This window comes from Microtus oregoni, unplaced genomic scaffold (genome assembly GCF_018167655.1).
Source record: "Microtus oregoni isolate MIOR12 unplaced genomic scaffold, Mior012 000013F_ref0000133, whole genome shotgun sequence".
NCBI lineage: Eukaryota > Metazoa > Chordata > Mammalia > Rodentia > Cricetidae > Microtus > Microtus oregoni.
Window position 1 is genome coordinate 6747785 of NW_024543072.1, and position 12484 is coordinate 6760268.

Sequence of the window (12484 nt, forward strand, 5' to 3'; positions counted from 1 at the left end):
AGCACGCAGATATATATGAGTTTTGGGCCAGTCTGTTTTACATAATGAGATCCAAGCCAGCTAGTGATGCATTGTGAACTGACTCAAACCTACCCTGACCCCTCTTCCAAAAATAAATTTCTGCTGAAGGAAAAGATCTATACTATAGATGATTAGCACATCAAAGATGGAAGAATGAAACTCACTGCCAAGAGTTAAGTATACCCCAAGACCCAGCTATTGGACATATACCCAAAAGATGCTTCATCCTGCCATAGAGACATTTGCTCAACCATGTTCATTGCTGCTCTATTCATAATAGCCAGAAATTGGAAACAACATTAATGTCCCTCAACAGAGGAATCGATAAAGAAAATGTGGTATATTTATACAATGGAGTATTACTCAGTCATTTAAAAAAAATGAAGTCATGAGTTTCACAGGTAAATAGATGGAACTCGAAAAAAATCATTTTGAGTGAGTTATACCAGACGCATAAAAACAAATATGGTATGTAGTTGCTTATATGTGGATATTAGCTGTTAAGTCAATGATTAACAAAGTGGCCATCTGTAGAACCCCAGAGGGTAGCTTTGGAGTCAGGGAGTAAGAAGGACAGATAGATTTTGTTAGGAAAGGGAAATGGAATAGACAGTGAAGGATGGATGGGGTGGGATTGAAGTGGGAGGAGCAAGTGGGAAGGGGAACATGAGGAGAGACAGCTAAAATTAAGGGGCATTTAAAAGGTAGTTAGTGAAATTATTAAATAACGGGACAGTGTCCCAACTGGCAAATGAAGCTTCCAGTACCAGGATTGGGTTACATCTAATTGAGTTGTGGCCAAAGAAATCCCATGGAAACCAAACAACCCAGGCTGTTGCCAAGACCATATGTAGTTCTCCACAAACTGAGAGTGGGGCCTCACTGCTGAAGACAACACCCATACAGTTTATTGAGCATGGACAAGTCAAGCTGGTGAGCATGGACAAGTCAAGCTGGTGCCTGCACCGAGCCTTCACTCCTACTTCTACCACCTTTACTACAGGAATGGATTCTGTGTGCAACCAAAGGAGAAACACAAAGACCAAGCCAGCTACAAATCCTTTGATCTACAATGGTGTCCTGCCTGCAAGATATGCTAGGGCAATGGTGGCACAAAGCTTGTGGGAGTGACCAGCCAGTGTCTGAAGGCTCACTCCATGAGATAGAACCCATATCCAAGACTACTTAGGTCATGAATTGATGCTATGAATCAGTTTGTGGGGACACTGTCATCTTAACCATTTTAATATCCCCATTCTATGAACACGAGATACCTTTCCACTTATTTGGGTCTTGTTTTGCTTCCTGTCCCTTCCTTTTATCCCCTTTCTTCCTTCTCCTTATGGTGATAATTTATTTACATTTTAATAAGTAAAGTTTGCCTGAATATCAGAAAGGCAAAGCTTTTTGGTTAGCTTCCAGTTTCACTTCCTGCCTTAGGTCTTTCAGAACCCCTGGTCTAGCTCCCCTGGCACCCTATATCCTAAGGCTGGGGTGAGCCCCATAGTCCTTATACCTCCAGCTGGGGTTCCACACATTCCTGGGGGAGGGAGGGAGGTATTGAGGCCTCAGTTATGCTGGGACCAATGTAATGAGTTTACCTTTCCGCTAGTCCACCCTCCTGACCCTGGGTGTGTTCCTGCCACTAGAGGTCAGGCAGTGGTAGTGGACACCTTAATCCCTGGATTTGGGAGATGGAGGCAGAAGGATCTCTGTGAGTTCAGGTCCACCCTGGGCTACACAAGATCAATGCAGAAACACATCCAGGTGGTGGTGGCTCACACCTTTAATCCCAGTACTAGGAAGTCATACACCTTTAATTCCAGCACTAGAGGGAATATAAAATGGGTGGAGAGAGAGGTTCTGCCTGCTTAGTCTGCTTAGTGTGCGGTCACCCAGCCTTGGTAGAGGTAAGACTTTTCTAGTGGCTTGGCTGCTTTGATTTTCAGGTTGAACCCCCAATATCTGTTTCTGGGTTTTTATTATTCATGCAATATCTCCTTTCTGCTTCTTTTACCCTACCCTCATCTTGAGGTACAGCCCAGAATGGCTTTGAACAATTGAGCTTCCTGCTTCACACTCCTTGATTTTGAATGCTGGGATCCTAGAAACGCACTATTTCACTAAGCTTGTTTACTTCTGTTCGAGAAACTTTGTACATTGCTGTAGGATAATGCTCTTGTATACTGTAAAGAGTTGTCACTCGCATTAGTTTAATAAAACGCTGATTGGTCAGTAGCCAGGTGGGAAGTATAGGCGGGATAACCAAACTGAGTGTTCAGCCTGTCTCCTCCCATCTTATATTCCCCCCTAGTGTTGGGATTAAAGACGTGTGACTCCCTAGTACTGGGATTAAAGATGTGAGCCACCATCACCTGGATGTGTTTCTGCATTGATCTTGTTTAGCCCAGAGTGGACTTGAACTCACAGAGATCCATCTGCCTTTTTCTCCCAAGTCCTGGGATTAAAGGTGTGTGATACCACTGCCTGGTCTCTAGGGGCTTAGCTTTACCTTCTGATCTTCAGGCAAGCTTTACTTATTAAAACGTACATAAAATATCACTATAATAAACATTTTGCACTTTTTTAATCAAATTAAGAATTTTATTCTTTTTGTTGCTATTGAAAATGAACTCTTTTCTTAATTCCACTTTGGATTGTTCAATTGTAAACATACAGAATTGTGGCTGGATTTTGTATAGTATAGCCTATAGCCTTGCTAAACTATGTATCTCTTATCATTATTTTGTAAGTTGTTCAAGATTTTCTATACAAAATCATATCATTTGTGATTAAAGATAAGTTTCATTTCTTGCTTTAAAAAAAAGAGTAAATATACTGTCACAACCCAAACACTAATAGAAAGTAGGTAAACAAATTTTATCTCTAGTAGAACATTAAAAGATGAAACTATTAAAAGCAAACAAGTCAATTGCAATGAAGTTATACAAATTATAAGAAGTTATAAAATATGATACTAAAAACATAAAATGTAGGAAAACAGGAGTTTAAGTATAGTGTGTAAATATTAATTAAAGTTACTACCAACTTCAAAAAGCCAGCTATAAATACATTTTATGTAAATCTTAGGAATGCATATCACTACAGGAAGCCTTTAAACAAGGAAGGAAACAAGAGAGAAACAGATGTGCAAACAGAAGACAATTAGCAAAATAGCATGAGTTACTCCTTACAGATCAATAATTAACTGTGGCTGACTCAGCAGGTGAAGGCACCTGCACCAAGCAAGCCTGACACCTGCCTCAGTCCTGAGAAGCACACGCTGGAGGAGAGAACTGCCTCCCATAAGCTGTTCCCTGGCCTCTCTGTGACACCTGCCTCAGTCCTGAGAAGCACACGCTGGAGGAGAGAAGTGCCTCCTGCAAGCTGTTCCTGGCCTCTCCGTGAGAGCTGTGGCAGGCATGGGTTACACAGACAGGAGAGTAAAGCGTTCGCTGCTCATTTCATCTTAGAGAACTCTCCAGAGAAAGAGCAAATGGATAAAGAAGATATTCTGTGAAAATAAAAATGAAAGGAGGGCAGAGGTGGCTACACCTATTTACAAATAGTAAAAGAAAAGATGACGAGGAAAGCTTTAACTCAAACACTGTAAAATAAAGTAATAAAAATTTAAAAGACAAAGAAAGTCTTCAACAACAACAAAGAGGGCAGTTTTCCAAGAAGATAAAGCAGTTATAAATATACACCCAGAACTGGATACCGAGTGATAAACAACAAACACTAAGGCTCTCAATATCCACAAACAATCTAAACATCAAATCAATAAAGAAACAGACCTGAATTACACTCCAGTCCAAGTGGAGCTAACAGACCCGAACATTCTCCACAACAGCAACAGAATAGATATTCGTAAGTATGAATGAAAAAGCTTACATAATGGACCATATATTAAGCTCCAAATCATAACTTAACAGAGTTAAGATAAAATCATATCACATATCTTTTTTATCTATTTCAAATTTTATTTTGAATTTTGTGGATTTTGATGGTCACAATAATCACAGTTGGTTTTGCTAAACCTTTAAAGAGCTAATGTCAATGCTTCTCAAACTCTTCCAAAAAATTTTGAAAAATAAGAAATAATTCCAAACTCCACTTTACAAGACTATCCAAACAGAATAAGGTCCCTGATTTAATAAAAAGTTTATAAATAATTGAGCCATCAGTTGAATTTATTGAACAGAGTAGGTCATTCTCTTGGATTCACTTACATTATAATCAGCTTCAGGAAGTTTAATACCAGGAAATAAGTCACTGGTTATTCCATTAAATAAAGGGATGTCATGTGATAGAAACTTTGGTTCATTTACATCTTTAATTGATCGAAGAAGCTAAAATCACAAAAAGGACAATGTAATTTAATTGCCTGCACTTATATATGCTCACGGCGCACACACACACACACACACACACACACACACACACACACACATCCTTAGCCAAAGTCAGTTTATTTTACATTGCTCATAGAATCCCTATAATGAAAAACTAACACTATCGGTATTAAACTGAAAGGCCTCTGTGTTGATATAAAGTACAATAAGTAATCAAAAATTACAATTTCAATCTTAGTTAAAATACTTGGAGCAACAACTCTCTCTGTTGCCTTGTTCAGTCCCTGGTTGATCTCACTAAAGAAATTATTTTTCACAGTGGACGTATTTAATTAATACTTACCAATATGTCCTCATTTTCATCGGGATATTTTAGCTTTAGATTTCCAGCTGCCACTAGCACTGCTTTCACTGCTCGCATCCCGTAGTCGTAGTGAAATTGTGACGACAGCTGCTCTGAGCACAGCCTGTAGGTCATCACTATCTTCACAGACAGGGGCTTTGCATTCAGAAATCCATAGGAGTAGAGGGAGATCTCTGCTATGAGGGCATAGTTTGGAACCATCATTGCGACTGTTCTAAAAAGAACCTGAGGCATATAATAAATGAAATACATTACTTATGCAAAAGAATCCATTTTTGGAGCTAAGCAGAAATAGGATCAAAAGATGATTATTCCTAAAATGCAACATCTATTTATAATTTTTTTCAGCAGCAGTTAAATGTTTTATGTCCTTGGTAGTTTTGGATTTCGAAAAATGATTTAGAAGGTGGGAATGGTGGCCTATAGGCATAATCCTGGCTACTCAAGAGATAGAAGTGGGAGGATTGCAAGTTCAAGGCCAGACTAGGCAATTTAGTGGGACTCTCTCAAAATAAAAATAAAAGCAGCCTTGGGATGCAGTTCAGTGTTAGTACGCCTGAGCCCAAGCCCTTGCGCTACCAAACAAATGAGAGTTTGAGGTTTCCCTTAGAGCAAAGGGAAAAGGGAAAAAGAAATGACAAAACATATGGAGGAATTTAGGACAGTTTGAATGGATTATGCTGCCATTTTTTATTGACAAACTAATACTCCCAACAAATTACCTTGAGGTTGTCTGGCAATTCGGAACGTCCGGCATAACCAGGGTTCATAGTAATAGCTACAAAACAGTTCGGATTGAGCTTAAGTTCCGTCCCTTCAAAAATGAACACATCCAGTTTCTGTTGAATGGCTCTCTGGATGCAAAGAATCTGCTGTGCCACCACTGATAACACTTCCAGTTCAATTCGATTAAACTCATCAAAGCAAGCCCATGCACCTGAAGAAGCCAAACCTTTAAAAAACTAAGGATAGCCAAGAAAAACGGTGAATATTCTTAGGAAAGGACATGATTTGTAAACAAAACAAACAAAAGCATCTGACCTTCTACGTCCCAATTAAACGTTAAGCTTGAAACGCTCCAAGGATATTGTCAATGTCATTACCACGATAATCCAAGGTCAAGTAACACCGAACTACAAGCTGGTGATACTAGCCACGTGCATCTCCTCAGTACACTCAGGCAGACCCCACTGTAACATCTGATGTCACTACCTTTCCCATTGCTAGGTAGTCTAGCCCATCAGAGCAGTTGAACACCACACACTGCACGGCCAGCGCCTTTGCCAGGTCTTTGGTGGTTTCAGTTTTTCCTGTGCCGGCTGGCCCTTCTGGAGCACCTCCGAGGTTTAAATAGAAGGCACCGATCTGGAAAAAATTATGTGTGAAAAGAAATCTATGATTAGATAGAAAAAAAAACTAGATAGTTGCTAGCCAAATGAAGTTATTTGTATTCATAGCTTCGGGGAAGCCAGTTATTATTATATTGTCCAGTTACTGTTCAGTTTAGAACTTTACGGCTGTAAAAACCATTGTCTAATACTTAGTTCCCCTTCAAGAACAGAGAATCTAGCACTGAGGGAGGAAAATTAACTCAGGATGGTTTTCTTCGAAAGTAGATGCGGAGATATTGGTAGAAGATAATAAGGATACCTTCCAGATGGCGAGCTGCCAAAAAGGGTAAACACTGAAATAAGTGGTACAAATGGGGCCCAAGTCTGGAAGACAAACGTGTGTCATCTGTGATTTCTCGAGATTTTGCCTTGGTGTGTTCTTCATTTTCTGCATCCCCAAAGAACTGCTCTATATTTCTCATACCAATATTATTGTTTTTTTTTACTTTGTATTACAGTTAATACGCATTCATTCCTCTTTTAAATTAATCAGAGTTGAAATTCATCAGTATATGAATTATTTCCCTGATAAATTATACACACAAGAATCTTCATTTTATTTAGAACTAGTGGATTCAGCTTTACACTCTAACCTGCTCAGCATTAAACGAGCTGCTCTTCTTTCATGTTTCTTCTCAGTTCCCAGGTTGGCAGATGTAGCAAATAAAAATACAGAATCCCTAGGAAAACTTAAATTTCAGATGAACGATGGATTATTTGTTAGCACTACCCTTGCTTCCCTTGCACTATTTAGAGAAAACAACACACACACACACACACACACCAAACACCACATAATGATTCTGCTAACAAGAGATGGTATGCCAAATGTTATATAGCCTCACCCTGCTGGCCTTTTGGGAAATATCTCATTTCACAAATGCATATTTTGTGGCACTTACATGAGACACAATTGCCTAAGAATATTATATAGAATGTTTTTCTATCCTTAAGTGACACATGAATAAATTTTTTTCACTTTAAATGTAGGTTTATCCAGGATAATTCTATCCATTATTACCTTTATCAGGGTTTTAATAGTTGTACCTCTGTCTTATTAGCTTCTCAGCCGAGCGCAGCCTTGTGCAGTGTCCCCTACTTTTGGATCTGTGGTTCATACTCTGTAGCAGTAATTGGAAGCCCTGGAGTGTAGCTATACCCTGGCCTCCCTGTCATCTCTCTGGTACTCCAGACAGTACTGTAAGAGGTGATCTATTTTCTTTTTTTTTCTTTTTTTTAAAATTTATTTATTTATTCAGGATTTCTGCCTCCTCCCCACAACCACTTCCCATTTCCCTCCCCCTCCCCCAATCAAGTCCCTCTCCCTCATCTGCTCTAAGAGCAATCAGGGTTCCCTGACCTGTGGGAAGCCCAAGGACCGCCCACCTCTATCCAGATCTCCTAAGGTGAGCATCCAAACTGCCTAGGCTCCCCCAAAGCCAGTACGTGCAGTAGGATCAAAAACCCACTGCGATTGTTCTTGAGTTCTCAGTAGTCTATTTTCTGAAGCTCTGGTTTTGCCTTTTATCTTCAGGACCTTTCTTTTTCTAATCAGTCTCCATGGAAGTAACTCACAGCTTGTATATTACAGAGTTCAAATACTTTTGTATGCTAAATGGGGCAGGGGAACTGAGAAGTAAATACTCAGTATTACGATTCCACATAAAGAGAATTTGGAGGTGCAACAATACCTCCAAACTAAGCAGTAAATGTGCTTGCCACACAAGCCTGGGAACTTGAGTTCAGTCCCTGAACCAGTTGGGGGAAGCAGGAACAGATTCACTTCTAAAAGTTGTCCTCGGTGGCATGAGCACACGCTGGGGCACATGCCAGCATTCTCGTTCACATGCACACATTTTATTTTATATATATGAGCATAATAATAGCATATATACGCACATATATGATATAATTTTTAAGAGAGAAGTTTGGGTTAGGAAAGGAAAAGTGCATTAGGTTATTATAGATAACAGATGAGGAGCCAGGGAGATGGCAGCAGGTAAAGCTGACACCAAACCTAATGACCTGAGTTTAATCCTCTAGTATCATAAGGTAGGAGAGAACAGACCCCTGAAAGATGTTCTCTGACATCCACACATGTGCTATTGCATGTGCACAACCCTCTCTCACACACATATAATCATAAAAAATGTTTTAAAATAAATGAGGATAGTCAATAGTTGGACAAGAAAATAAATTCTGTATCAAAAGTATTATGTAATGTGTGAACAAAATAACTGCATACCAATGTCCTGTAACACCTGTCAGTCAGAGGGGTTATGACAAGCCGTGGGGAGTTACCGAGATATTCATAAGCATATTTTACATTGCAATTAATGATGCGAACTCGGGCATTGTCATATTCCCAGTAATAGCGAAGTTGAGCAAGCCACTGGAAATCTGTATCATGTGAGACACCTACAAGTAATGAAGTAAAATCATAAGTGAAAATAATTAGAAAAGTAATCTATTATAACAGCAAATATTAATTCATGTTTTCAAATTAAAGACAATTCCAAAAAATCCTATTAAAAAAACCTCACAAGTCTTTGTTTCTTAGAAGCTATCAATATCTTATAGTTTATATTAAAAAAAATTACCTACCCATTTCAATCATGTCCATAACGACATCCCTAGCATGGACATCAATTGTAACCAAAGCGCCCAGTGTGATCCTGGTCTGTTTAGACAGTTTTCCTCTTACTAGCTCTACGATATCGTTTAGTTGATACTGAAGTTCCTTGTAGTACTTCTTTAATCCCTACAAAATAATAAAACAGTTTAATTGATGTTATATATAAATGTATTATGTGACTCAAAACACTCAAACTATTTCAAAATATGAGTTATAGAGTGAATTTATGTAATCTTAGTAAAAATAACAAGCTTTCTAAAATTTTTATAATTTTAATACCACATATAGAAATTGAGAATATTCTTTTCAATGAACAGATAAGCAAACAAAGAAATATAAAGAGAAAGAAAGCATGTTGTCATTTAAAATCAAACAATGCTTTACCTCTGTCCCACTGCTTATAACCTCCTGTGTCTCCGAAGTCCAGAACATCTGAGAAACACAAAGCACAACTTGGCCAGGCCACTCTCTGACCCAATCTTTTCTTGCAGATTCTGGATAAGCCTGAAGAATTAAAATGAATTTCTATTTTAAAAGGTCACAAAAGGAAAGGGATCTGCAAACATCTAACAGTTTTATGTTCTTTCACTGGACTAGATGTCAAGTTTTTGATGAACAATACACATTATTTCTATTATAAAATTCATTAAACTATTTAAAAAGTCACACATGGGGAAGGGTATGAAATTTATAATTTATGAATGTATGCAAATATAATGTGCACATGGATGTTAAGTTTTAATTGCAAAGAAAAGTGCTGGATAGTGTTAATTGTCAACTTGATAGAATCTACAGTCACCTGGGACACAGGCCTCTGGGCTTGACTACAGGGGTTATCTTGATTAGTTAATTGATTCAAGAAGACCCATCTTAACTGTGGATGGGAGCATTCCCTGCACAGAAGTTTCTGGAGTAAAATGGAGAAAGAAAGCTAAGCACTAGCAAGTGTTCATGGCTCTTCCTCCTGGCTGTGGCTGCAATTTGGCCAGCAGCTTCTGGTTCCTGCTATCCTGACTTCCCTGCCACAATGAACTGTACCTTGAGCCATGAGCTAAAATAAATCTTTCCTGCCTTCAGTTGCTTATATGAGGTTATTTTACCATAGCAACAGGAAAAGTGACTAAGACAGAAACCATATATTGTATTTCAAAGCTGGGCTAGTGTAAAACCAAAACAGGACAAATACACCTGGCAGGTAAGGGTTCTGTTTGCAGTTAAGTCGATTAAGTTCCTGTTTCTTTGCTCATCTGCACCAGATGTGCTTGGTCACACGTGGGCCTGAGATATGTGGACATGAAATATATCAGTATATACATTTGCCCCTGGATAGGTAAAGGCTGGGAGGTACGCAGGCAAGAAGTACATCAACATACATGGTTGCCTCTGCTAGAACCTGGTGGGAAGTATAGTGGCCTTATGGTGTAGTGATATTTTGTTTATGTTTTAACAAATAAAGCTTGCCTGAAGATCAGAGTGTAGAGTTAAGCCACTAAAGGCCAGGCAGTGGTGGCACACACCTTTAATCCCAGTGGTGTGGGAAGTTCTTCTGTAGATGTGTTGCTTTTATTGGTTAATAAATAAAGAAACTGCTTTCGGCCAATGGCTTAACAGAATATAGCCAGGCTGGAAGAGATATATAGAGAGAGAGTAGGCAGAGTCAATGAGACACCATGGGGCTACCAGAGGGGAAAGATGCAAGCTGTTAGGTGGAACCTTGCCGGCAGGCCACAAGCCTTGTGGTAAAATATAAAATAATGGAAATGGGTTAATTCTAGACGGAAGAGCTAGCTAGCAATATGCTTAAGCTGTTGGCCAAACAGTATTGCAAATAATATAGTTTCTGTGTGATTATTTCAAGAGTTTGGACGGCCAGGGAATGAACAAGTGACCTCCACCTACATCCCAGCACTCGGGAAACAGAGGCAGAAGGATCTCTGCTAGTTCAAGACCACCCTGGGCTACACGAAATTGAATCTGTCTAAAAGAGAAACAGAGCTCTCACAAAAGTGATCCCAGCATTTGGGATCACATGAGTTTAATCCCAGCACTAGGGAGGTGGAGATGGGTGATATGGCTGGGCAGAGAGAAATATAAGGAGGGAGGAGACAGGAGCTTAGTGCAGTCTGAGGTTTGGTGAAGACAGTTGCAGCCTGAGAACAGGATCGCCCTTTCAATCTGAGCATTGGGAGAGGTAAGAGAACTCTCTAATGGCTGGCTGCTTTGAGTCTCTGATCTTTAGCATTAACCCCTGTTTCTGACTGAGATTTTATTATTAATTCCAAGTAGAATTCATGCTACACCATGGTTTTGCCCCTTTAAGACCCTGCAAAAGATGACTTGTGGCCATTTCCTGGGAACTTCAAGACAGTTCTGCCAGAGTCCAACCTCCTAGCCAGTATTTAATTAAATCTTGCTTCAAATTTATTTTAAAATTATAGCAGTGGTCTTTTTCTCACCTGGGGAATTGACAATAGTAGCTAGAACGTCTATGTTACTAATCCATAACTTTTCTAAAACTTATATAAGTAGGATATGCGATTACATTTATTAATCATTTAAATTATTAGATTTATTAAATTATTTTTAACAATCTGTACATTTGAATTTGATATATACGTTCATCTACTACTAATACTTTCATGTTTCAAAAGTTCTAAAGATGTTTTGAAGGGAAGATTTAACAGTTTAAAAGGAGCTTCAGTAAAAATGGAAACAGCCAATAACAATTATAAATTGAAAAAATTCACTTCATGGGGTGAATTGTGAAGTTGATGCTAATGAAGAGTATTCTTTTAAACTAACACATTAAATATAAGAATATAAATTCATTATTTATAAAATATTTCTTATTACAATACTTGCAGATAAACTCAAGTAACATAAGCTCTAAGGAAAGCAATGAATGACAGACGGGGCAAGTACATTTTCTATGTCAGTGAGGGTAACACTTCATGGACAATGTTGGTGCTTTAGTATGTGTTTTTAGTTTGCTCAAAATCATTGAGAAAGAAGAAAAAAATCAGGATCTAATTGCAAAAACAATGAAGCTGCAGAAAAGCCATCTCAAGAAAGCAAGCTCCAGGTTAGAAAGACTGCATTACTCAGTGGACAAGAGCATGTAATAGTCTTCCAGAGGACCAGAGTTCAGTTCCCCGTACCCACATATGGCAGTTCACAACTGCCAGGACCTCCTGAGTCAGAGAAAGGCAATGTCTCTTGTCTCCATAGGTACCTGCACTAATGTGCACACATTCTCATACAGACACACATAAATACAACATATAATTAAAATATAATATTTTTGAAAGATAAACCATTTAAAGAGAAAAGTTATCTCCCTCATGAAGTGATCTGCTGGGTATGGGCTGCAAGGGCTTTTAAAACTACTGGCACCCTTGTGGTGCTAAAGACAGAACAAGGGAATGCATATATTTCAAGATTAGGATAATTGAACGAGCCTTAAGAGAGGTACATAAAAGTATTCACATGCCACGTTTCCTGCAGGTGTATTAAGCGTCTCATGTGTGTTCATTTTGTTTAGAATTTTAAAGTAGTTAGGTTTTAAAAGCAATAAGTGAATTCAAAAATTTATTTGACAAGATGTTTGAGTAGATCTGACCTGCAGAATGGTAAGTGTTAAAGCACATGACTATCTGACTACTAGAAATATGTAAGCAGCACTGCAATATTTTATTAAATGGATTTTTAAAAAGTATTT

At 38.6% G+C, this 12484-nt stretch overlaps 1 protein-coding gene across 1 annotated transcript in view; it reads right to left on the minus strand.

Annotated features, from left to right (window-relative positions):
• Dnah12 (dynein axonemal heavy chain 12) overlaps positions 1-12484 on the minus strand; it is a 163687-nt gene that overhangs the window by 94667 nt on the left and 56536 nt on the right. Inside the window, exons 22-28 of the mRNA XM_041662692.1 lie at positions 9151-9270; positions 8736-8892; positions 8377-8549; positions 5953-6105; positions 5463-5702; positions 4720-4965; positions 4254-4373 (exon numbers count right to left, since the gene is read on the minus strand). Coding sequence (XP_041518626.1) covers positions 4254-4373; positions 4720-4965; positions 5463-5702; positions 5953-6105; positions 8377-8549; positions 8736-8892; positions 9151-9270 — 1209 coding nt within the window. The remainder of the gene's footprint in view (positions 1-4253; positions 4374-4719; positions 4966-5462; positions 5703-5952; positions 6106-8376; positions 8550-8735; positions 8893-9150; positions 9271-12484) is intronic.